At 44.6% G+C, this 22,179-nt stretch overlaps 1 protein-coding gene across 1 annotated transcript in view; it reads left to right on the top strand.

The window, feature by feature from the left end:
• Positions 1 to 21,960, top strand: part of SLAMF1 (signaling lymphocytic activation molecule family member 1) — a 52,926-nt gene extending 30,966 nt beyond the window's left edge. The window contains exons 4-7 of the mRNA XM_075540443.1: positions 8,253 to 8,351; positions 15,368 to 15,441; positions 19,342 to 19,434; positions 21,910 to 21,960. Of these exons, the coding sequence (XP_075396558.1) occupies positions 8,253 to 8,351; positions 15,368 to 15,441; positions 19,342 to 19,434; positions 21,910 to 21,960 (317 nt within the window). The remainder of the gene's footprint in view (positions 1 to 8,252; positions 8,352 to 15,367; positions 15,442 to 19,341; positions 19,435 to 21,909) is intronic.
• The last annotated feature ends 219 nt before the right edge of the window (positions 21,961 to 22,179 follow it).

Raw genomic sequence — 22,179 nt, 5'->3', positions numbered from 1 at the left:
GGCCCGAGGGCAGATCGCTGCCCTGCGGGGAGAGGGGAACTGCGGGAGAGGAAAGCTTCTCTCCCCGTGGGGATCCGCGTATGGGGAGTGGGGAGTGGGCCGCTGGAGTAGGCAGGGCAGGCAAGTGGCTCTGGGCTAGGCGCCGGGTTTGGGGATGGAGCCTAAGCCGGTCGCCAGTGAGCTCACGGCAGCTTAGTGGCCAGAGATGTCCCACTAGTCCGGTCCTCTTTCACCTAGACCCCTGCTCCGGACAAATACGTGGGGTAGGACTGGGGTGCTGACCCAGGGGGATATTTCACTCACCAGACTCTTACTATTCAGCTACCTGGTCGCCAATCCCGCTTTGTTTGGAGGAGCTCTCAGAGTATGCGGGTGTCCCTGTCGGCCATCTTCCTCTTCTCCTGTGTCTTTCTTTCTAAGGCTTGTTTCTTGTGGGCAACATATCGGTGTGTCATTATTGTTATCTAGTCTGCCACTCTCTGTCTCTTGACTGCATTAGGCCATTATTGACAGGTATGAACTGACTGCTGCCATCTTGCACGCATGTGGTGTGCATGCATGTGTATGTTTTAACCGTTGCTTTGTTCCACTTAATTTTCTGAGCTGTTGTTTTTTGTTCATGAATTTTCCTTTTATAACTTTCATTGTTGATTTTGTATTCACTGGATCTTTTTTTTTAACTTTCCTCTTCATTTTACTAAGTCGTTTTAGTAATTTTCTTTACAGTTGCCTTTATGTTCTTAAGTTTAAAACACTGCGTGGTGTCTCCATGTTGCCTGGCCTTCTTCTCCATATGCAAGTTCTCTAATGACTCCATTTATTAGCTCTTTTTGTTTTGAAGTTGTCATCATTACAGATTGATATTTCTGGTTCCCTGTTTTCAGTTTTGCAGCTTTTTCTTTTCTACTTCTGAGGATTCTTTATCTGGACTGGTATCTGGATGATGCTGTGGATAATACTGGATTCTTAGTGACTTAGTCTCAGTGACTTAGTCTCTTGGTCTCTGATGTCATGGGTTCTTTCTGAAGACTTTAAAGGATCACTTTCAAATTGCCTGCAAAATTTGTCTGGCTTTCACAAGTTCCCTTAACTTCTGATTTTTTTCTGGGAATATCCTCATTTACCATATTTGAAATATAATTTTTCTGGATATATAATTCTTGCTTGTTAGTTATTTTCTTTCAGGGCTCTATGTATCTCATCCCATTGTCTTCTTGCCTACATGGCTTTTCTGCTGAGAATCTGGTGCTTAGTCTTACTGATGCTCTATTGTAGGTCTTCCATTTCATTTTTCATGAGCTGCTCAGAATACTTTCTGTTGTTTTTGAAACATTGATTATGGCAGGTTTGGTGATTTTCTTTTGAATCTATCCTATATAGTGCTCACTTCAGCAGCATATATACTAAACTTGAATCTATCCTATATAGCATTCGTTACGTTTCTTGGACGGAAACCTCATCTTCCATACTATTAGGGGACTTTCTTGTCAGTTGATTTTTAATAATTCTTCCTGTATTTTTTTCTTCCACCTCTTCTGGCATTCTTATTGGACATAAATTATTTCTCTCGATACTATATCATAAAACTTTTAGGCTTTCTTCACTTTTCTTTATTCTTTTTTTCCCTGACCATTCCTCAAACAAATCACTGTTTCGCTGATTCTTTCTTCCACTGATTCAACTCTACTTCTATGTCCTACCATTGATATTTTGTTAACTCTTCAAGATTTCTAGTTATAGTTTTTGTATGATTTCTAATTGTCTATTCATTGTCATTATTTTTGTGTTGTTGTCCTGAAAGCTTTTGACTTGATATCTTTAAGAACCTTGTATATAAGTCTTTGGATTTTTTTAATCAGTATTATTAGTAAAATTTCTTCTCTCCTCAGGATGTTTTTTTGCTCATTTACTTTACTCACTTACTCGACTCCTCTTATCCTTTTATTTCATATATTGTGTTATTGTCTGCTGTCTCCAAAGCACTAAGATGTTGATTATTTACATATTTCTTTATTGATTGTATGAAAGTTTGCTTTGTTGATGATTTTCTGTTTTCAAAACACATATTCAGAGCTTTGTGTTGTCCCTTTAGTTTTTGAATATCTTTATTCCTTTGAATTATTTTACCCTTTTGTTATTTTATGGTTTGGGTCTATGAATGACTAGTGGTACCTGTTGTCTATGAGTGATTTCTTCTCATTAGTGTGTAGGGTGAATCTCACCTCATGCATGTCTTTTGTGCTTAAGCTCCTATGTTTTCCTTTTCTGGATTGAGTCAAGATAGGAGAACAGATTTTCTTCACCTGACACTGGGTGATACATGTCGAATGGTTAGGGGATGTATGGGCCTGTGGCATCCTTCTGGGTTGGTGCTAGCAATTCAAACGTTCTCTGAGGCTCAGGACACGATGTCTGCACAGCTGATGCTGTGAGGAAGTGCTGCATAAACACGTGAGGAACTTCCCCTGTGCCTGCACAGACTGGTATCTCCGAAGATGACGGGGCTACCGGGGGTTCAGAGCATCTGCGTGTGCAGATGGCCAGCAGGAACAATTTGAGTGTGGAATGTATGACATTACAGCTGTGTGGACTTTGGGTGACAGCAATAGCATGTCCTGTTCATTGTTTGGCAGAGGTGTAGATGGTGCCTCTCAGGATGTGACTGGCATTGCTGGTGACAGTGATGTGTCTGTCCAGCTGGTCACTGGATACAAGGAGCATTATCTCTGGGTTGGTGCCGTGTGTGTGCACAATGCTAGTTTCTGGGCGGTCCATGAAGGTATTTGGTCATCAGTAACTAGATGGGTAGCAAGGAAACTCACACTTTGATTGCTGGGAGGTGGTGAGGCAAGGGGTTGATCTCGTGTCTCTGTCAATTATTTGATGCCAAGAAGACATGCTATCAATTGCCAGGCAGTGGGGCACACTGCTAGTCTGCAAGAAGGTTGGGAGAGGCGGGGGAATGTGATTCCCCCAACTCCGGTGTGGGCACTAAAACACTTCCCACAAGGCAGTCCCACAAGACCAGATGTGAGATAAGAGGTGTGGCCAGAGTCAGGTAGGTTGAGAGAGATCTAGCTACTATGCCAACAAGTCTCTGTTCCACCAGCACTAGTCACCTGCATGCTCAAGGATCACTGCTGGTGAGTTATTTTGTCCTTATTTTCTGACTCTTTCCCTGCTATATGGTCACCTGGATCCCTATGGATCCCTATGGACTGCCTTCCTGAGCATTCTCTCCTTGGGTTTACGTTGAGTTCACTTCGCTTCACTGTGGACTTGTCTACACATTACCCCTGTCTTCTCTTGGGGGTTCTGGGAAGTGTCTTTCTGTGCTTCTGACTGGAGAGCACTGCTTACCGTATTTCAAGAGGGCCACACGATCCTAGGCTGACTGCCCAGGTTATCTACAGTTCTTATGTCATCAAATGTATTGTTTTCATTCAGTCTCTCCTTCAGTTTGATGTTGATCTAACTCTTCATCCTTCTGTTTGTTGTTCTGCCGTCGCAGATTGTCATCTGTATCTGTTTTCACTTGCTTGCTTCGATCTTTGCTCTAGAAACAAAGTAAGGCATGCGTGACTAAGCTGCCAGCTCAAGCTGTTTGACCAAGAAAGTATCTCTTAAGGATGATTGGTTTCTTCAAGTTCATGTACATCCTCTGGCACCCTGGCTGGCAGAGCACATGAAAGGCAGGAAAGATATCCGGTGCTCTCAGAGCCTTTACACGAGCATGTCAGACGCTTGTTTCTTTTCTTTTCTTTTTTTATCTCCCTTAAAGATTTGGTTTGGGATTTGAGAAGAAAGACAAGCTTTTGTGTTTCTGTGGCAACAGACTTCACAGAGACCAAAAAAGAAAAAAGTCATACATTTCCCTTGGAAGTATGGCTACATGCCAAGTTATCATATGTAATCCACAGGCAATAGAGCCAACGGTCATAGAGTGGGAATTCATGCAAAATACTCTTTATAAATGACACAGTTCACAACCAGCCTACTCAGCTGCCTTTAAGAGGATTCCCCTAGGGGAAAGCCTCAACCCCCAATTTAAGCATGTTCCTACAGTGTTTCTTTGTGACCAAAGGTGAATGGTATCCACAGAATAGCCAGGTCTGATTTTTTAGCGTCACTCGAGGTCCCGCTCTATAACTAAGCAAAAAGAGGGACTGCTGTAGTTTCCAGGACAGAAAACTTGGTTTGAAAATAGGAACACGGGTCATAAAAACACTGGTGCACACTTCCCCCGGGCCCACTTGATTATTAGAAAACATGTAAAGTAGGGAACTGCTCCCTCCCGTCTACCCCTGCTCGCAGGTCACTCCGAAGGTGGCTTTATATTCCTTCCAGTGTCTTATATTTAGCACTCAGGTGAATCATGTCAGCAAGGTACAGGGAAGTCTTCTCACATCTTCATTCCTTATGGCCTCTGTTTTAATGTTAGTTCATCCAGTGCATATTGAGTGTCTGATATTGTATATGGTGGGTGTAAGTAAAGTAGAGGGCCATCTTTAAGAAATGTGTAATTGAGGCAATAATTCTGTCTATTACTGTTGTTCTTATTGTGAAATGTCTTTGACTCACAAAGACCTGCATAAAATGCTAATTCCTGAACTGCTTGAATATCAACCAATTCTGTTTGGTACAGTGACAATTCTGTTTGGTACAGTAACAATTCTGTTTGGTACAGTAACAATTCTGTTTGGTACAGTGACAATTCTGTTTGGTACAGTGACAATTCTGTTTGGTACAGTAACAATTCTGTTTGGTACAGTAACAATTCTGTTTGGTACAGTAACAATTCTGTTTGGTACAGTGACAATTCTGTTTGGTACAGTAACAATTCTGTTTGGTACAGTAACAATTCTGTTTGATACAGTAACAATTCTGTTTGGTACAGTGACAATTCTGTTTGGTACAGTGACAATTCTGTTTGGTACAGTGACTCTGTGTATTCCTTCCATCTTCTTTCAAGACAGTGCTTCTCAACCTTCTTAATTCCGTGACCCTTTCATACAGTTCCTCATGTTGTGGTGACCCCCGAACCATAAAATTACTTTTGTTGCTACTTCATCTCTGTAATTTTGCCACTGTTAAGAATTGGGTGACCCCTGTGAAAGGGTCATTCAATCCCCCCAAAGAGGTCATAACCCACAAGTTGAGAACCGCTGTTTTAATGTTTCCTGCGTTTTTCAATATTTTGCCCACATAATCTTGCCTTGAGGAATATTACAACCCAAGGCTTGAATTGTTCTTCAGTTTTGTTTTTTTTACATAGCCCTCCACCCCCAGCCCCAGTTTGAACTATGCCAAGCATGCACTTCCCTTGTGGTGTCCTGACTCCAGATGGTTGCCTACTTCGTTCTAATACTTTGTTTCTCTAGCTGCCCTGGAAAGTCTCCTGCTCAGCTCTTGGCTTCCTCATTTCCCCCTTCCACTTAGCTACATTCCCAAGCAAGTTTCAGTGTCTTCTGACACCCATTTTGGTCTTCTCTCTCTTTCCTGATGTCTGATATTCTATTTGGTGCATACAATATCCATCAGATATTGTGGATATGTCTGCCTTTTTAGTGACCTTTCTGTTTCTTCATATATGATATCACTGGTGTTGTCCCATAATGTGTCTGATCGTCCGGCATTACTGTTCAAAACATCAAATCTACTCTTGGGATGGTTTGTAAATTCAGGTGGCATAAGCTTCAGGTTATATTTTGGTTGATAGAGACTCGTTTTAAGGAGCCCTGGGGCATCGTGGGTAAAGCACTAAGCTATTAAGTGCAACATTGGTGGCTCCTCAATCAGGGCCGCTTCTTCACAGCCATGTCCACAGGCATCCCCAGGCCCCACAACCCCTTAGCCTCTTAGCCTCGGTCCTGCACAGGCAAGTGCTGCAAAACTCTTTTCTTTCCATTAACATCCCTAGGAACTCCACTCGCCAGTAAGTAAGCCTCGGCTTACAAAGGCTCTCGGCTATGGCTCTGTGGTTGACAAACCGAGCCCCACCAGTCAAACTGCCCGGAGGTCCTCCACTCTTCCAGCAAGCTCCTACCTGAAATCATTCCGCTTTCCTGCTCCACCAGCTGGGAGGGTCACGGCTCTGATCTCATGGTCTTTGTTCAGCTGCCTCTGCTACCTCTCCTGCCACCATTTCTCTGCCACTGCTCCTCACGGTTGCTTGCCATCTTCGGTGTAAACCGTTCTAGCTTCCGGATCGAGGAGGTTCAGTGCAGGGAATCCAAAGGACACACTCCACCCTGGCTCTTCTTGAAGGTAGCAAGAGCTCCTTTCCACTTCTGGGATGGTTCGTTTTTAGCGGGATGGTGAAACTGACCAGTCCTCATGGGCTGGCTCCATATACCTATTTGCATGATTCTGCCCTAACATGGGTGCCATGCCTATTTACATTGTCAGCAAGCTATCCAATCCCCTCGGTGGGTCACAAGCACTTCACATTTGTGTAATCCTCTCCAGATGTTTGGTGGGAACTACAAAAATCATAACTAGAAGGGTCCTACTAAGTGATTCGCAGCAGTGCAGGTAGGTTGGCTGCTAAGAGGACTTTTGCCTCAAGTGATGTCTCAGGAATTACTCTCAGCCTACTGCTGCTTTCATTCTGCAGAATCCATACCAAGAGGCTAAAACATAGAAAATCTGTCATCCTTTTTCTCACCCCAGCTCTGCCATGAACATTCTCTGAAGCCTGACATATGCTCGGTCTCTCAGCGTCTTAATCTTCTTAACTTAAATCAATGTTAAGTTAAGAACTATAGTTGGTTTTTATTAATGCCTAGATTCCTAGTATCCAAAGACTATGAGGAAAAATAGCGTGTGGGATATGAGTACATCCTTCAGGACTAGGAATAGATTGCCTTTCGACCTTGGGGAGCTAGTTGGAGCTGATCGTTGTCATGGGGCAAGGGGGGTGGGCTCTTTTCATCCTCCTCTATTGTTTTTCTCAGTTGCCATTGAGTCATTTTGATGCATGTTGACCTCATGGATGCAAATACAGCTACTCTACAGGGTTTTCAAGACTTTGAACTTTGGACCTAGATTGCCAGCCCATTCTTCTGAGGTGCTTCTCCCAAACCAAAAACCAAGTTCACAGCTATCAAGTCAATTCCTACTCATAGTGACCCCATGGGACAGGGTAGAACCACCCCCATGAGTTTCTGAGAGAGTAACTTTTCACAAGAGTAGAAAGCCTCATTTTTCTCCTGCAGAGCAAGCGGGAGGCTCCAAACAGCTGACCTTCCGGTTAGCAGCCCAACACATAACCACTAAGCCACCAGGACTCTCCGTGGGTCTAAACTACCAACCTTTGGGCTAGTAGCCAATTGCCACCAAGGAACTCCTTTCATTCTGCTGAGTCTTTGGGAAAGAAAGCCAGGGTAGGTATCACTGTATCCTCTGAACATGCTACAGTAACATGCTGGAATGAAGTGAATTGCTAATATTGGCCTTCTAGCTATCGCCTCTTTAACGCCCACCAAGTGACTGGGTCACCCACTGGGATTGAGCGGGCTTCACCTCACGGTAACCCTACAGGCCACAGTAGAATGACTCCCTAAGGCTCCCAAAGTTCAAAATCTTTACAGGAGCAGCAAGCCTGGTCCTTCTCCTGCAGAGTGGCTGGGAGGTTTGAGTCGTTAGCCCTGTGGTTGGCAACCCAACATACAACTCACTCTGCTACCCTAAGGCTGATGAAGAGGAAACTATCTGCTTTTCATTCAGTTCAGGTCTGGTGGATTTAATGCAGTTATTTGCATGGAAAGACAACAATAGCACTCTTGTGTTTACTTCTTTTTCTAAGTAAAAGACCTCTTTCTTCCTCCCACGGTTGCTTGAGAATGGGTTGGGGTGTGGGGACAGCGTGTGAGCTGTCATGTTCTTTTTTTACCAAAATACACAGCATTAGAGATTTTCAATAGACTGGGCAGAGCGGTGGGTTTAGGAGAGTGAGTGGAAGTTAGTTAAATTTTAGACCTGTGGTAGTTAAGATGAAACTGCATCACCTGAACAGGACATTTATTATGGAAATTGGGAATATGGAAGCCAAGTGTGGTGAGTGAAATTAAGATAATAAAACAGATTTGGGAAAGATCAGCAGTTCAAACAGATTTCTGAAACTGTGAGAAGGAATGTCTGTCTCCTTGGGAGAGAATGTAGGAAGACCATACAACTCTGTCTCCTCAGTGCTGTGTGGGCGGCCTTTAAAGTCACAGTACTTTGAGATTGCCTTTGACTTTGTTTTTCAGAACCAAATCCATGGGCGACATGGATTGTATGCCTGTCTGTAGGGGCCATCATTGCTGCCATGATTACCTGTGTGATAATACAACTGTTGAGAAGAAGAGGTACGTGTCTGGCTATAGAGATTCTGATCAGGCTCTCTGTGAGAAGCAGCGAGCTCTCCCCACAGCAGAGCCTTGCTCTCACCACTTTGACACAGGGAACATCTTCACAGGAGCATTAAATCAACCCACGCTGGGACCTGGCTCGATTCAGTGTCATTCAACATGTCTCCATCACCTGGACTAGGCTGTAAGGATAAACAGAGAAAGAAGCCACGGGTGTCCATTGTGAGAGGCAGACACATGCAACAATACCGTATATACTCAAGTATAAGCCGAATCAAATATCAGCCAAGGCACCTTATTTTACCACAGAAACTGCTTTAAAAATGTGCTGAAACACTTGACTTACACACGAGTATAGACAGTAATTTCTTTGTAATATGGCTAGCCCTGCTGTGAAAGCTGCCCTGGTAACACCGTGGTTAAGAACTCAACTACTAATTGGAAGGTTGGCAGGTTGAACCCACCCAACAGCTCCATAGGAGAAAGACCGGGAAATCCATTCCCATGAAGATTAGAGCCGTTCAATCCAATGGGAGAAGTTCTGCTCTGTCATATAGGGTCCCTATGAGTCAGAATCAACTTACCAGGACCAAGCAGCAACTGGCATTGTAGTAAAAGTATGTATGCAGTGCCAAAGAGGTCCAGAGAAGGGGCAGAGCAATATTCTCTGGGAGCAGAATTCAGTGAATTTTGAACCCCATTCAAGTGAACTTATAATTAGGCAGTAATAATAGGATCTTACAATAAGATGATTCAAGTAGTGATCGAAACCATTTTATACTTTCTTCTCATTACGACATCACTCTTAGAGAAGCAGGGCAGGTGTTTCCATGTGGGTTGCCAGTTGGGGTAACAGAGGCACATGCAAGGTCAGCCAGCTCACTTGGGGTGGGGCAGGAGCCAGAATTGTTACTAGTCTCCAGCACTCAGTGCTCTTGCTCTTTCCACTGGGAGGGCACATGGGTCATCCGAAAAGACAGAAAGAACACTTCTCTACAAAGACTAAGATAAAAAAAAATAAAAATAAAAGACTAAGATAAATGCTGACTCTCCTTAGAAAAAGGTGTGATCTGCAAGGTTATTCAAGCCAAATCTCAGCACCCAGAATAGACTGAACTAGAAAGGCCTGACTATTCCTTTCAATTTAAGACTAGAGGTATGCTCACGTGATCTCTCCCCCAAGCTGCCCATTTTTCAGTAGCTCAGATTGCAGTGATCACATACCCTGGCTGGGCTTTGCTAGTCAAGGACACACCGTCACCCCGCCAAGCTGACGACTGACTTCATTCTTAAACAGATCAGTGTTGCTCACATGAAACCTTCTCAGAAGAGTCATTACTTCAGCACTTTGATGTTGGTTTTGCTTACATTATGAAGACCATGGTACAATGCCTTGCTTCATCTCACTTCCTCCATCTAAGAGCCGGCTGGGGAGGAGTTGAAGGGAGGTGATTCATATTGAAATTATGATAAGCGTCTAAAGAGATGGGGCAGGGCAACTACATTTGGCGAGTTTTAAGGAAACATTGAGATCCTTAAGATGAGAAAACTAGATTCTAGAGATCTCACCCATATTAACCTAGCTAGTGAGAAGCCAGTATCCTAACCCACATTCTTCTCAACAATCCTCTGGTCATCACATGTCTGTACTCTGAAGAGATCCTTGCTCCCCACCCCACCCCAACTCCTTACCCCCAACCCAAAAAACATACACCTACCCATCCTTGTCTCCGGCCATCACTTTTTTTCTGTGAAGACCAGGCATATACCAAGCCTTGCCTCAAACCTGTGGCAAAATCTATTCTTAGCCATGACATTCTTCAAAGAGTTTGCTGAAGAGATTCTCTGGCTATCTAAACAACTTGGCCTGACTCGGAAGGTTTTGAAATGAACTCTGGCTATTTTATGTCCAGGAGAGTAACATTATTAGCAAGAACTTTGATATTAGATAAACTTAGATTCACGGACAAGCTGTGTGGCCAGAAAAATATCTTAACGTCTCAGTTTCCTCAATGGTTATAATATTATGCACTTCCTAAAATTGGTGTAAGAATCAGTGAGTCACACAAAGAGATCACTGAGCAAAGTCACTACCATAAAGAGATGATTGATTGATTGACTTATCTGTAGATGATACATGATAGATTGATATATTGATATATGGGAGATAGATATCGATGATTGATCAATCTGTAAATGATAGACTGACAGATGGATATATCTTTTCATGTAAGTGAGTTAAGACATCAATGTTTATATTCTATAGTCAGCAAAGGGAAACACTGGAAGCACCTGGCAGCAGTGTAAGACTAAAAGGCAAACCTACTGCCACCAAATGATTCTGCTTCACAGCAGCTCTGTGGAGTCGAGGAAAAATTCCCCATAGGGTTTCCAGGGCTGTCATCCTTATGGAGACAGACTTCTAGGTCTTCCTGTTACAGAACAACTTGTAAGTTCTAACTGCTGACCTTTAACCACGGTGCTTCCAGGAATCCTTCTGGAAACTACCTACCACCACAGGGTCAGTGCACTGAAGGTCGTGCCTGTCTTAGAAAAATGTACGCATCAGGTGACACTTGAAAAGGACACTCGAGGACACTCGACTGTCTCTACCTCCTCTCAGTTATAATGAGAGATGCCGTCCGCTGGGAAGACATGCTTGTTCATACAGAGGCTCTTCTTCTAAGATCGAGGTCTTGTGTATTAGACTCAGAGGGTTGGCCTTTCAAACCTACCAGCTGTTTGTGGGAGAAAAATGTGACAGTCTACTATTATAAAGATTTCAGTCTTAGGAACTCTATGGAGCAGCTCCACTCCGTCTTACAGGGTCGCCATGGGGTGGGTTTGGTTCCATATCCATGGATGTGGTTTTCCCATAAGTCCTCCCTGACTTTGGGCACAGTTGACTTGGCTCCTGAAAATCTGTTTTTGCTCTGTGGAAAAACATATGAAGCTAAATTATTTCAATGCACTGGTCTTTTTGAGGGACAATGGTTGCCCTCCCTTTTCCCATTTATGTGATCATTTCTGCTTATCTTCCCAGTTATGAGTTTTAGCCTGAGCTGACCCATATGACTGAAAGTCCTTGAAGACTGGGGTCAGATCTCTACTCTATTTGTATATGTAACAGCACCTAGAGAGTCCTGATGGTACACCAGGTTAAGTATTGGTTGGCATTTCAAACCCACTGGCTGGTTTGAATCTGCTTCCATAAATATTTATAGTCTCCAAGATCCGATGGAGTAGTTTGATTCTGTTCAATAGGATCACTGTGTTAGGCCAGGCTGATTGAGGAAATCAATCCAGTGGCACTCATCTATGTATAAGAAAGAGTAATTATATATAAATTATATATTTATATAATATATATTGTATATTAAGCAAGATAAGTAATTATATATAAAGTAATTATATATTAAGAAAGCATCCCAGCCCAGTCCAACTCAAGTCCAAAAGTCCAACATTAGTCCATAAGTCCCTCTTCAAATTCACGTGGTCCCATGCAATGATGCAGAATGCAGGAAGATCACAGGCCAGTGGGTACAGAGCCCTGTGGATCCAAGGTTGGTGGGAACAAGGCAGACCTCCTGCAGCTCTCAGGGTCAATGCCAGAGTCCCAGCAGGCAGGAAGACAACATGACAAGGAGAGAGGGGGCAATTCCCAGAGGCCCCAAAGAACGATCATCAGGCTATCATCAGGGCTGGGTTCCACACATACACTTATACATCTTCAAGCTGACTGTCACAGTCATGATCAGTCCGAATTGACTCGATGGTAGTGGGAGTGAGTGGACCGCAGTAAGGACAGTGGTGGACAGGTGTTTGTGACATAGCAAATACTGGAGGACTTGAAGCTAAGGGTTTATTGCAAACTCTGCTTACAGCCCCTTGGTTACTTCGAATGGCTTCTGATCACCTGTGCCTCGGCCCTCCGTCCTAACCACATACACACACCTTTATTCCTCCGCCAGGACCAAGCCTGCACACAAAGGTGAAAAGGCATCCACCCATGCTCACCCCTAATACAACAAGAAGAAATCCCATTTCTTGAATTATTTTAACTTCCTCACTGATTCTCCATCATTAGACCCTGGGAAGCATAGGAGCACATTCCACCCCTCCCCCACATGCACACATGACCTTCCCCTCCCAAATAAAAACATGCCTCTCTGTTATGCTATTCCAGGACCCCTGGAAGCACAGTGGTTGAGCGCTCAACTGCTAACAAAAAGGTCAGCCACTCAAGCCCATTCGCTGCTCAATAGCAGGCAAAACGTGGCAAGGGGCTTCCATAAAGACTGTGGCTCTTAGGGGCTATTGCGTTGGTTCCATCGCTTAGTAGCCCGCGGTACAACAGCGCAAACCAGTGCCTGGTCCTGCCCCATCCTCACAGCATTGCTGTGCCGGCGCTCTTTGTTGGAGGCACTGTGTCCATCTGTCTTCAAAGATTACAGCCTAGGGAGCCCTGTGGGGCGTTTGCTCTCAGTCCTATGGGGCCAACATGAGCGAGAACGCACCCGATGGCCCTGGGTTGGGTTGGGTTGGGTTTTAGGCGCTATTCTCTCAGAGACATGCTCCCAGTCTTTAAGAGGATACATTTTAAAAACACACCCGTTATCCATGCAGTCTGTGTGCGTGAAAGACTGTGTGACTTCAGCTGGGTGTCAGGTGTCCATTGCCCCAGTCGGAACGTCCCAACAGTCTCCTCACAGTTCTCTATGCTTCATTCTCGTACATTCCCGTCATTCTCCTCGCCGCTGCTTGAGAGATGCCAAAGATAGCGTGCAGCACTATAGAGAATGAGATAGAGCCACTGCAGGAACATGGCTAGGTGTTTGCAACACATTGTAAGTGGAAAAATTATTTCTTTGAGTGAATTTGGGTTGGTTAATGTGACCAGGAAGAGGATACTTAGATATTTCACCTTATACACTTTTGTACAATTCTAATTTTGTAATGAGAATATATCATATTTGTAATCGATTCTATTTTGTTATTGAAAATACATACAACAAATCATAGAGCCACTCAGCAGTTTCCATATGTACAATTCAATGACATTAATTGCGTTCTTCAAGTTTTACAGCCATCGCACCCTCCCTCTCAGCATTATTCCTCCGCATTAACCGGAGCTAATCTTTTCGAATATGCCCTGACAGCATGGTGGGGGACACGGTGAACAGCTAATCACCAGGTCTGCAATTCAAAACCCTGGGGGAGAGATGAGACTTTTTAACTCCCATAAAGAGTTACCGTCTTGGAAACCCACGGGGGTGGTTCTGTTCTGTCCTATTGGGTCATTGTGAGTCAGAATTGACCAGATGGCCATGGGTTGAACTGTCGATTCGACCCCATATAAATTGATCTTCAACGAGTATAATTCGTAAGGCAGGCATTCTTTTTTTTTTTTTTTGTCTTAAATTTTTTTTTTAATTTTTTTATTTTAACAATTTATTGGGGCTGATACAATTCTTTTCACAGTGGCAGGCATTCTTGACTATTGTTTGTTTTAAGAAGTCTTCAGCGGATATTTAAGATTTAAAGATTATCTCAGGGCAACAGTTTCAGGGGTTCATCCAGCCTCCATGGCTCCAGAAATGTTGGATGCATAGAATTGGGAATTCCATTCTGCATTTCCTCCCTTTCAATCAGAATCCTGCTATAGAATCTTAGACCAAAATGTTCCTTGGTGGTAGTCAGACCCCTTCCAGTTCTTCTGGTCTCACGGCAGGCAAAGAAGTTGCTCCTTGATGAGGTAGTTAGTCACACATGCCCTCTCCTCCGACCTTTCCTCTCCTCGTCCACCGTTGCTTCAGGCAAATGAAGACCACTTGTGGCTTGGATGGCCATTTGCCAGACATTGAGGTGCTACACAATAAACTAGGAGGTAGGACAGAAGCACTAGAGACATTATTAGACCAAATAACTGGTGTGCCCCTGAAATTAGGACCCTGAACCTCCAAACCAAGGAGGCAAACCCCAGGAAGTGTTTCGTTGCATATAAGCAGCCTCGACAGCCTCTCTATGTTGTCATAATACACCTATCACACTATTTTTACCTATTCAGTTTTCAGAAGTGTACGACTTAAGTGTCCATTAATTTGGCGTCCAACTCTACAATGCTTAATCAATGTGATTTTTCCATCACCGTAAACAAACTCAATAATCCCTAAACAATAACTCCCTTCCCATTTCCTCCTGCCCCTAGTACCCACTAATAAATTTCGGGCTCTATCCCTTTGCCTGTTCCTGTCTTTTTATACGTGAGGTCATACAAAAGACGTCCTTTTGTGGTTGCATTATCTCACCTAGCATAGAACCCCCATGTGATGTGAATATATACTATCATTTAATAAGACCTTTAAAAACCGGTTTAAACATTTAAATATTCTCTAATATCCAGAGATCATGGGTTGGGTAAAATTTCTAGATAGTGAGATTAGAATGATATCGTGGCTTTATTTTCCAAATAGTCTCAGTTGGGTCATTCCTCCTACATCCTTGCCACCCAGTAAGTCCCCTAGAAACAGAAAGCAAGAAAGCGGTAGGTGGCGCAATGTGTTACTTAGTGGAGGACACAAAAGAGACATAAGTGTCCCTGCAATCAAGTGACTGAGAATGATGTACAAATATGTTTAGCAGCCAATATACACTCATGTGACACTAGTGAGAGTAACGCCCCACACATACCAACATTTACTATGTTCCAGCAACTGATCGGAGCTCTTTGCAAGTCATGTCTACTTCAATCACCACAACAGTCCTACAGGACAGGTGTTTCATATCCCGTTTCACAGATAGTGGAACAAGTTCAGAGGAATCAAGCAACAAACTCCATGTCATGTGGCAGATGTACACAGGAGTTGGAACTCGATGCTCTGTGTGCATGAGCCCAAAGCTGGTGTTCTCGGGGAAGAGGGATGTGCAGTGGAGAGTAGAGGCTGAATAGGCCTGAGCAGAGAGCTCGAGCTAAGTATCAGGAAGAAATAACTACTATTCTCCCCCTCCTCTAGGTAAAGCAGATCCTGCCCAGCCAGCCGTGGAAGGAAAAAGCCTGACTATCTACGCCCAAGTCCAGAACTCAGGTGTAAGTTCTCTATCTTTCTTTGTCTGGTAAGGGCCTGTCATATCCCCCAGAGGATTCCTAGCCAATTCCCGTCACACATCTGACATCCATGGTCCTACGTGGGGTTTGGAGCAGATGAAAATAGGGAAACAGAAATCAGGAACAAAAACTATCCAAAAGATTACTAAGCTTCAGTGTCAGCTGGGACTATTTATTATTTGAAATAATGGAAAACACTAGATAATCTTGCTTTATTGGGGAAAAAGTTATTAACGCATTCTGTGTCAGCTTTCTTCCATCTTCGACATTCTAGGAGTCTATAGTTCTAAACCAAGCTGTTCTTTCTCGTGGAAAGGTTCAGGCTTGCGGAGAGCTGGAAGGTTTGGAAAGGAGTGGCATGGTTGCCTGATCCATGTTAAGGGGCTTGCAAGGTGCTAAAGGGACAAGGGAAGGGGCTACTGAGAATCTGGCTAGAGAGTGATTGACTGGTATGTAGACTGGAGCTGCAACAAGTGAAACAGTGGTGGAGGGGCCGAGAGACAAACAAAAAAGGACAGAGCAAATGAAGGCAGGAAGAGAAGCTAGTCAAGAAATCAAAGAGAGAGTGGTTAAATACCGAGAAGAAGTTTTTCAGATATGAAACAGTCTAAGTAACGTGCGGTGTAGAATCCAGTCGTGGAAGGAGGCAAATTCTGGAATAGAGAGTGTGAAGAAAAAAAAAGATAGCTTGACTGATAACTTGGGAAATTGTCTCAGAGGACAGTAACGTATTTCTGAGACAGAAGAGGTGGACTCCTGGAGAATGCTCTTATTTCCGCTCCTCCTAGTGGCCTGGAAGGCGGCTGTTCCACAGCGCAGGGAGCAAGAGGCCTAGTAGCATAGTGCGCACAGGGGTGGGCTGCTAATCACACATCAACAGTTGGATGCCACTAGCACTGTTCTCATAAAGAGTTACAGTCGCTGAAGCTGGGGGAGCAGTCCTATCTGTCCTGTAGAGTCACTGTGAGTCAGAATCAACGGGGTGTAGTGGGGTTCTTTACAGTCCCTGCTGAGAAGCAAGCTCAAGTAAATATGCAAGAGACCGCAGAGCACACCCCTCCCACTTGAATGCATTCACACCTTTAGGTAACCAATGTTATCTCTTCCGTGGAGTCTTCCCTGTCTACCTGTTGTCTGTCGGGTGACCATGAGGCAGAGCCCACCCAATGGCACCTAGCAACAACCACAATATATACGCAGAAATAGAGTTGTTGACTCAGAGGGAGTATGCATACCTCAAACCGAGTAGAGAAAGCCAACTTTTTCCCAAGTGGGTGCACTCATTTACTTCCCACCACAATATATGAGCATTCCAACACTGTACGATCTCCTCAAAATCTGGTATTACCAGTCTTTTTAATTTCAGACGTCTATCAGACATATCTAATTGTGCTTTTATTTTACACCTCCACAATTTGTAAAGACGTTGAGCAGCTCTCCGTGTGTCTTGGAAGTTTTACTGTCCTCCTTTTTATCGGGAGCTCATACAGCTCTTATCACAGTCCGTCCATCCATCCATCAAGTCAAGCTCATTTGTACATATGTTGCCATCATCGTTTTCTAATTTTTTTCCCACTTAAGTCCTTGGTATCAGCTCCTCATATCTTCTCTCTCCCTCCCTCATGAATCCTTCATAATTTATAAGTTATTATTTTTTCATGTCTTACACTGACCGATGTCTCCCTTTACCTACATTTCTGTTGTCCATCCCCCTGGGAGGGGGCTATAGGTAGATCATTGTGATTGGTTCCCTTTTCTCCCCCCACCTTCCTCTTATCCTCATGATATGGCTACTCTCAGGGGTTTATCTGTCCTGGATTCTCTGTGTTTCCAGTTCCTATCTTTACCAGTGTACATTCTCTGGTCTAATGGGATTTGTAAGGTAGAATTGGTGTCATGATATCGGGGGCAAGAAAGCATTTAAGAACTAGAGGAAAGATGTATGTTTCATCATTTCCACACTGCAGCCTGACTGGCTCATATCGTCCTTACAACCCTTCTGTAAGGGGTTGTCCAGTTGCCTACAGATGGCCTCTGGGTCCCCAATCTGCACTCCCCATCATTCACAATGATATGATTTTTTGTTCTGGATCTTTGATGCCTGTTACCTGATCCCATTGACACCTCATGATCACACAGGCTGGTGTGCTTCTTTCATGTGGGCTTTGTTGCTTTTCAGCCAGATGGCCTCTTGTTTATTGTTAAGCCTTTAAGACCCAAGATGCTTTATCTTTTGGTAGCCAGGCACCATCAGCTTTCTTCACCATATTTGCTTATGCACCCGTTTTGTCTTCAATTATTGTGTCAGGAAACTGAGCATCATGGAATGCCAGATTATTAAAACAAAGTGTTCTTGCATTGAGGGAGTACTCGAAGAGGCCCAATGTCAGTCTGGTATCTTAATACTTAACATAGAAATATATGTACATAGATCTATTTCCCTATCATTATATAGAGATGCATTTGCATATGTACATGCCTTTATTTAGAATTCTATAACTGTCTTTTGCCTCCTAGTTCTTTCTCTATTTCCTTTTACTTTCCTCTTGTCCCACTATCATGTTCAGCCTTCATTTGAGTTTCACTAATTTCTCTCAGTTACATTGATCTTGATCAAGCCCTAGATTACTTGTTGTTCCCTTGTCCTTGGGTTTGTTAACACCCACTTCTTTCCCTCTATCTTCCCCTCTCCCTATCCCCCCAGAACCTTCAGTCCTGTTGTTTTCTCCTCAGGATTGTTCATATGTCCTATCTTATCTAGATAGACACGCAGAGACAATAATAAGCGCAAAACAGAGCAAAACAAACCAAAACCCAAAAAAAAAAAAAAAAAAACAGAGCAAACAAACAAACCGAAGGAAAAAAAACAAACAGAGCAAAACAAACCAACAAAATAAAACAAAATTAGCAGAAAGAAAGAAAAGCCTATAAATAGTTCTAGGTCTGTTTGTTGACCTTTATGAGTGTTTTCCGGTTCAGTCTGATGAGGTGCCACACCCTGGCCCCAAAGTCTATTTTTGGCATTCCCCCAGGACTTCATTGCTCTGCTCCTCTTTCTGCTCTGTTGCGCATGCACTCTTAGTGTCTCGCCCCGTAGGGTGGGGTCAGATGGGGCACAATTCCCACACTGTGTCTCCAGTGTCGTCCCCAATAGCGCTGTGGGTCAGTGAGGGATGTTGTCTCATGGTGGGGCCAGCCCGATGGTCCTCTCTGTGCAATGGCTGCTCTGAGCGGGAATATCATCCCTGGGGCTTGGTGGGCCAGGATGTGCTCCACTCCTTCCCTCTTCCTTTGCTCCCGTGTGCTCTGATCAGACTCACCCCTCTCCTGAGCCGTAGTTTCAGTGCTGTCTTCTGAAGTGGATTCTTCTGGGGGGAAGGACGGTGTTCACGTAGCTGGGGGGAAGTCGTTTAATGGTCCTATTTTCCCATATGGATAGCCTATGGACCGTTTACTAAGAAGACTGTCCTTCCCCCATTGCACTACCACCTTCATCATAAACCAAGGGTCTGTATATGTGTGACTCTATTCTGAGGTTCTCTACTCTGCTTCACTGATCTGCATGTCTACATTATCATACAGCCTCGATTATAGACCCAATCTCTAACAAGATTCCCACATAAGTGACATACACACTACAGCCCACACCTGAATAGATCTGCTTATGAGGAATCCACTGCTTTCCAGGAAAACCATGCCACATTTGAGCTTCTTTTACTATTAGAAGATCCTCAGTGTACTGAACCAAAAGATGTCCCTAATATTCCAGTGTTGCTTTTAAACCTAAACGATTCCACGACAATCAAATTCAAATGTCAAGATTGCATACAACTCTCAGCTCTCTGCTCAGCAAATCCTCTGCTCTCTTTGCTGCCTGTCCAGGCTGTTCAGAAGACTCCTGAGTTCCTGCCAGCTCAAGACCCCTGTACCACCATTTACGTTGCTGCCACTGAGCCTGTTCCAGAGCCTGTCCGGGTGAGTGTGCTCCCCGTGCCCCCTCTCTGGGGAGAAGGGATGGGCAGAGGAAGGCAAAGGGAGGTGCTTTTGAAAAGCTGATGCAGACCACATTGAGGAGGGAGCCACCTCTAGTAGGCAGCTAGGGCCTTCGGGGTCCTTAGTGGCTGTTCCCCTCCTACCTGCTCAAAGAAGGAATGGCTCACTCCATAATTGATAGTAGTGCTGGGTTGTCCAAGGACCACATTAGGACCAGCTGGTGTATTTGATAAAACATTAAGATTCCTGAGCCCCACCCAGGATTCTGTTAAATTAGAATGTTGAGGAAGAGTCTCTGGGTGGCACAAACAGGTAAGTGCTGGACTACTTACTAACTGAAAGGTTGGTGGTTCAAACACTCCTAGAGCCCTGTGGAGCAGTGCTCCTCCGCCCACAGAGGGCCATCAAGGGTCAGAATCAATTAGACACCAAGGGCTTCGGTTTTTTGATTTAGGGTTAGTACCAAGTGCCTACACATTATATCCCAGGTGATGTGGGTGAGCACACACATTTGAACATCACAGCATGAGACTCCCAATTCTCAACTCCTGCTGCATAACAAAATAACTGGGTGGGGGAGGGGTGCTTACGAAAATGCAAAACTTCTCCTGGCCAAGCTCCTAGCCAACCCTACTGAATCAGAATATGATGGAGGTCTGTGCGGGCCTGAGGCGAGAAGAGAATGTGGCATGCAACTCAGAATGAGTCTCTCTCGCCTAGTCTAGGGCACAGCAAGGCCAGCATGTACTAACTTCTAGAAATCTCTCCTCCTAAATCTCTCCTCCTTACTAAATGGGCAGAAATCATTTCTGAGCTAACATCCTGGCTCCTGGCTTTGATACTTCTGGCATGTGCACTTTAGGATGGTTCGTTTTACTATAGGTAGGCTTGTTCAATCTAAGGGGCCCTGGTAGCATGGTATGCTTGGTCTGCTAGCCACAAGGTCAGCAGTTTGAAATGACTAGCCACTCCAGGGGAGAAAAATGAGGCTCTTTACTCCCATGAAAAAGGTACAGTCTCGGAAACTTGCAGGAGCAGTTCTACCTTGTCCTGTAGGGTCTCTATGTGTCAGAATTGACTCGATGGCAGAGGTTTTTGGTTTGGTATTAAATAAAGTGTTTTAGGGGAAAAGCCAGGCTTGAAAGACCACAGGAAGACCTACCAGCTACCCCTGTTTCTCAAAGCTCCCACTGTACACAAAGGGAAGACATGCCGGGGCATGCCCTGTCTTCATCTTGAGGCTGATTCTTAGTCCATTGTCATTTTCAAAAACCAAACCAAATTCACTGCCATTGAGTAAATGCTGAATAAACCCAGTCCTTCTCCCACAGAGCTACTGGTGGTTTCGATTTGCCGACCATGGGGATCGCAGCCCAACACATAACCACCACACCACCAGGGCTCCTTGTCATTTTCAGGGAGGAACTGAAAACATAAATCTGATTTCAGAATCTTTTTTAAAAATTGAAGATACCCACTAAAATTTGTGTGTGGAAAGAGAACTGTATGATAATTTCACATTCTATAGTAAACCTCCTAAATTCCCCCATGCCATCTCTTTCTTGATCTAAAACTCTCTCTGAGAAGTCTTTCTTCTACCTTATCCTCCTACCCTCCCTCCTGCCTGCACCAATCCCCCCTGGTCGTTACAGACCTCACTTCCCGGCCCAGTGATGGTCAAGTTCACTCCAACTCGGGCGACTCCGTGTGAGTCAGGGTAGAACTGTGCTCTCCGGGTTCCCAGGGATTTCTTTCTACAAGGATATCACCAGGCCTTTCTCCTCAAACCTGCCAACCTTTCAGTTAGCAACCAAACATGTTAACATGACCCTTCAGGCTTCACTAAAACAAACAAGACAAAACAAATTTTAAAACTCACTGTCGTCCAGTGGACACTAACTCATAGTGACTCTCCAGACAGGGCAGAACTACCCCTGTGAAATTCTGAAAGTGTAACACTTCACGGGAATAGAAAGCCCCATCTTTCTCCCTGGGAGCTGACTGGTGGTCTCAAACTGCTGACCTTGCGGTCAACAGCCCAACAAGCAACCACCATGCCACCAGGACTCCTTCAGGCTTCATTGGCCCTTTTTAAAGTTCAGCAAATCAAAACCCTCTTGGCTCCTCCAAACTGGACCCCAGGCTGCCTACCACGAAACAGATCGCTGTGCTATCAAGGGAGAGAAGAGAGAGACGGCCCTGAGTACCAGTGCTTAGATCGCCCTGGAGCATGTCCTCCCCTCCCCTCCCCTCTGCTAGGTGGCATGTGAGAGCTCTAAGTCTTGTGAATGGCACAGGCAGGCTCAAGTGCTATCTCCAGCAAAGTCCCCATTTTGACGGGGCCTAGCAAGTCCCCATGCTACAGGGTCTCCAGCACCTCTTCCACAGTTTCCATGTGAACCCTGTGGACCCAGGGGGCGGGTCCTGCCACTAAGACTCCTTTTGTTTTGCCATCAGGACCCAAACTCCATCACAGTCTATGCCAGTGTGACCCTTCCGGACAGCTGACACCACAGATCTAAGGAAGGGACTCTCTGAAGGGCCACGGAAGAACCTAAGGAAACACAGAACTGAGCCGGGGCCCCAAGTTCCCTCTGGCACTCTGCGCATCTGTACCCTTCTCGGATCGACGCCCTGGCGATGGTTCCCCCACACTCACTGTGCAATGGACACAGAGGGGAGGCTTTTCCATGCACGAGACATGGAATAGAGAGAGACTTGCCATCG

Source organism: Tenrec ecaudatus, chromosome 1 (genome assembly GCF_050624435.1).
Source record: "Tenrec ecaudatus isolate mTenEca1 chromosome 1, mTenEca1.hap1, whole genome shotgun sequence".
In the NCBI taxonomy this organism is placed as follows: domain Eukaryota; kingdom Metazoa; phylum Chordata; class Mammalia; order Afrosoricida; family Tenrecidae; genus Tenrec; species Tenrec ecaudatus.
Note: the sequence above shows the minus strand (reverse complement) of the source record. Positions and strands in the feature narration are given on the sequence as shown.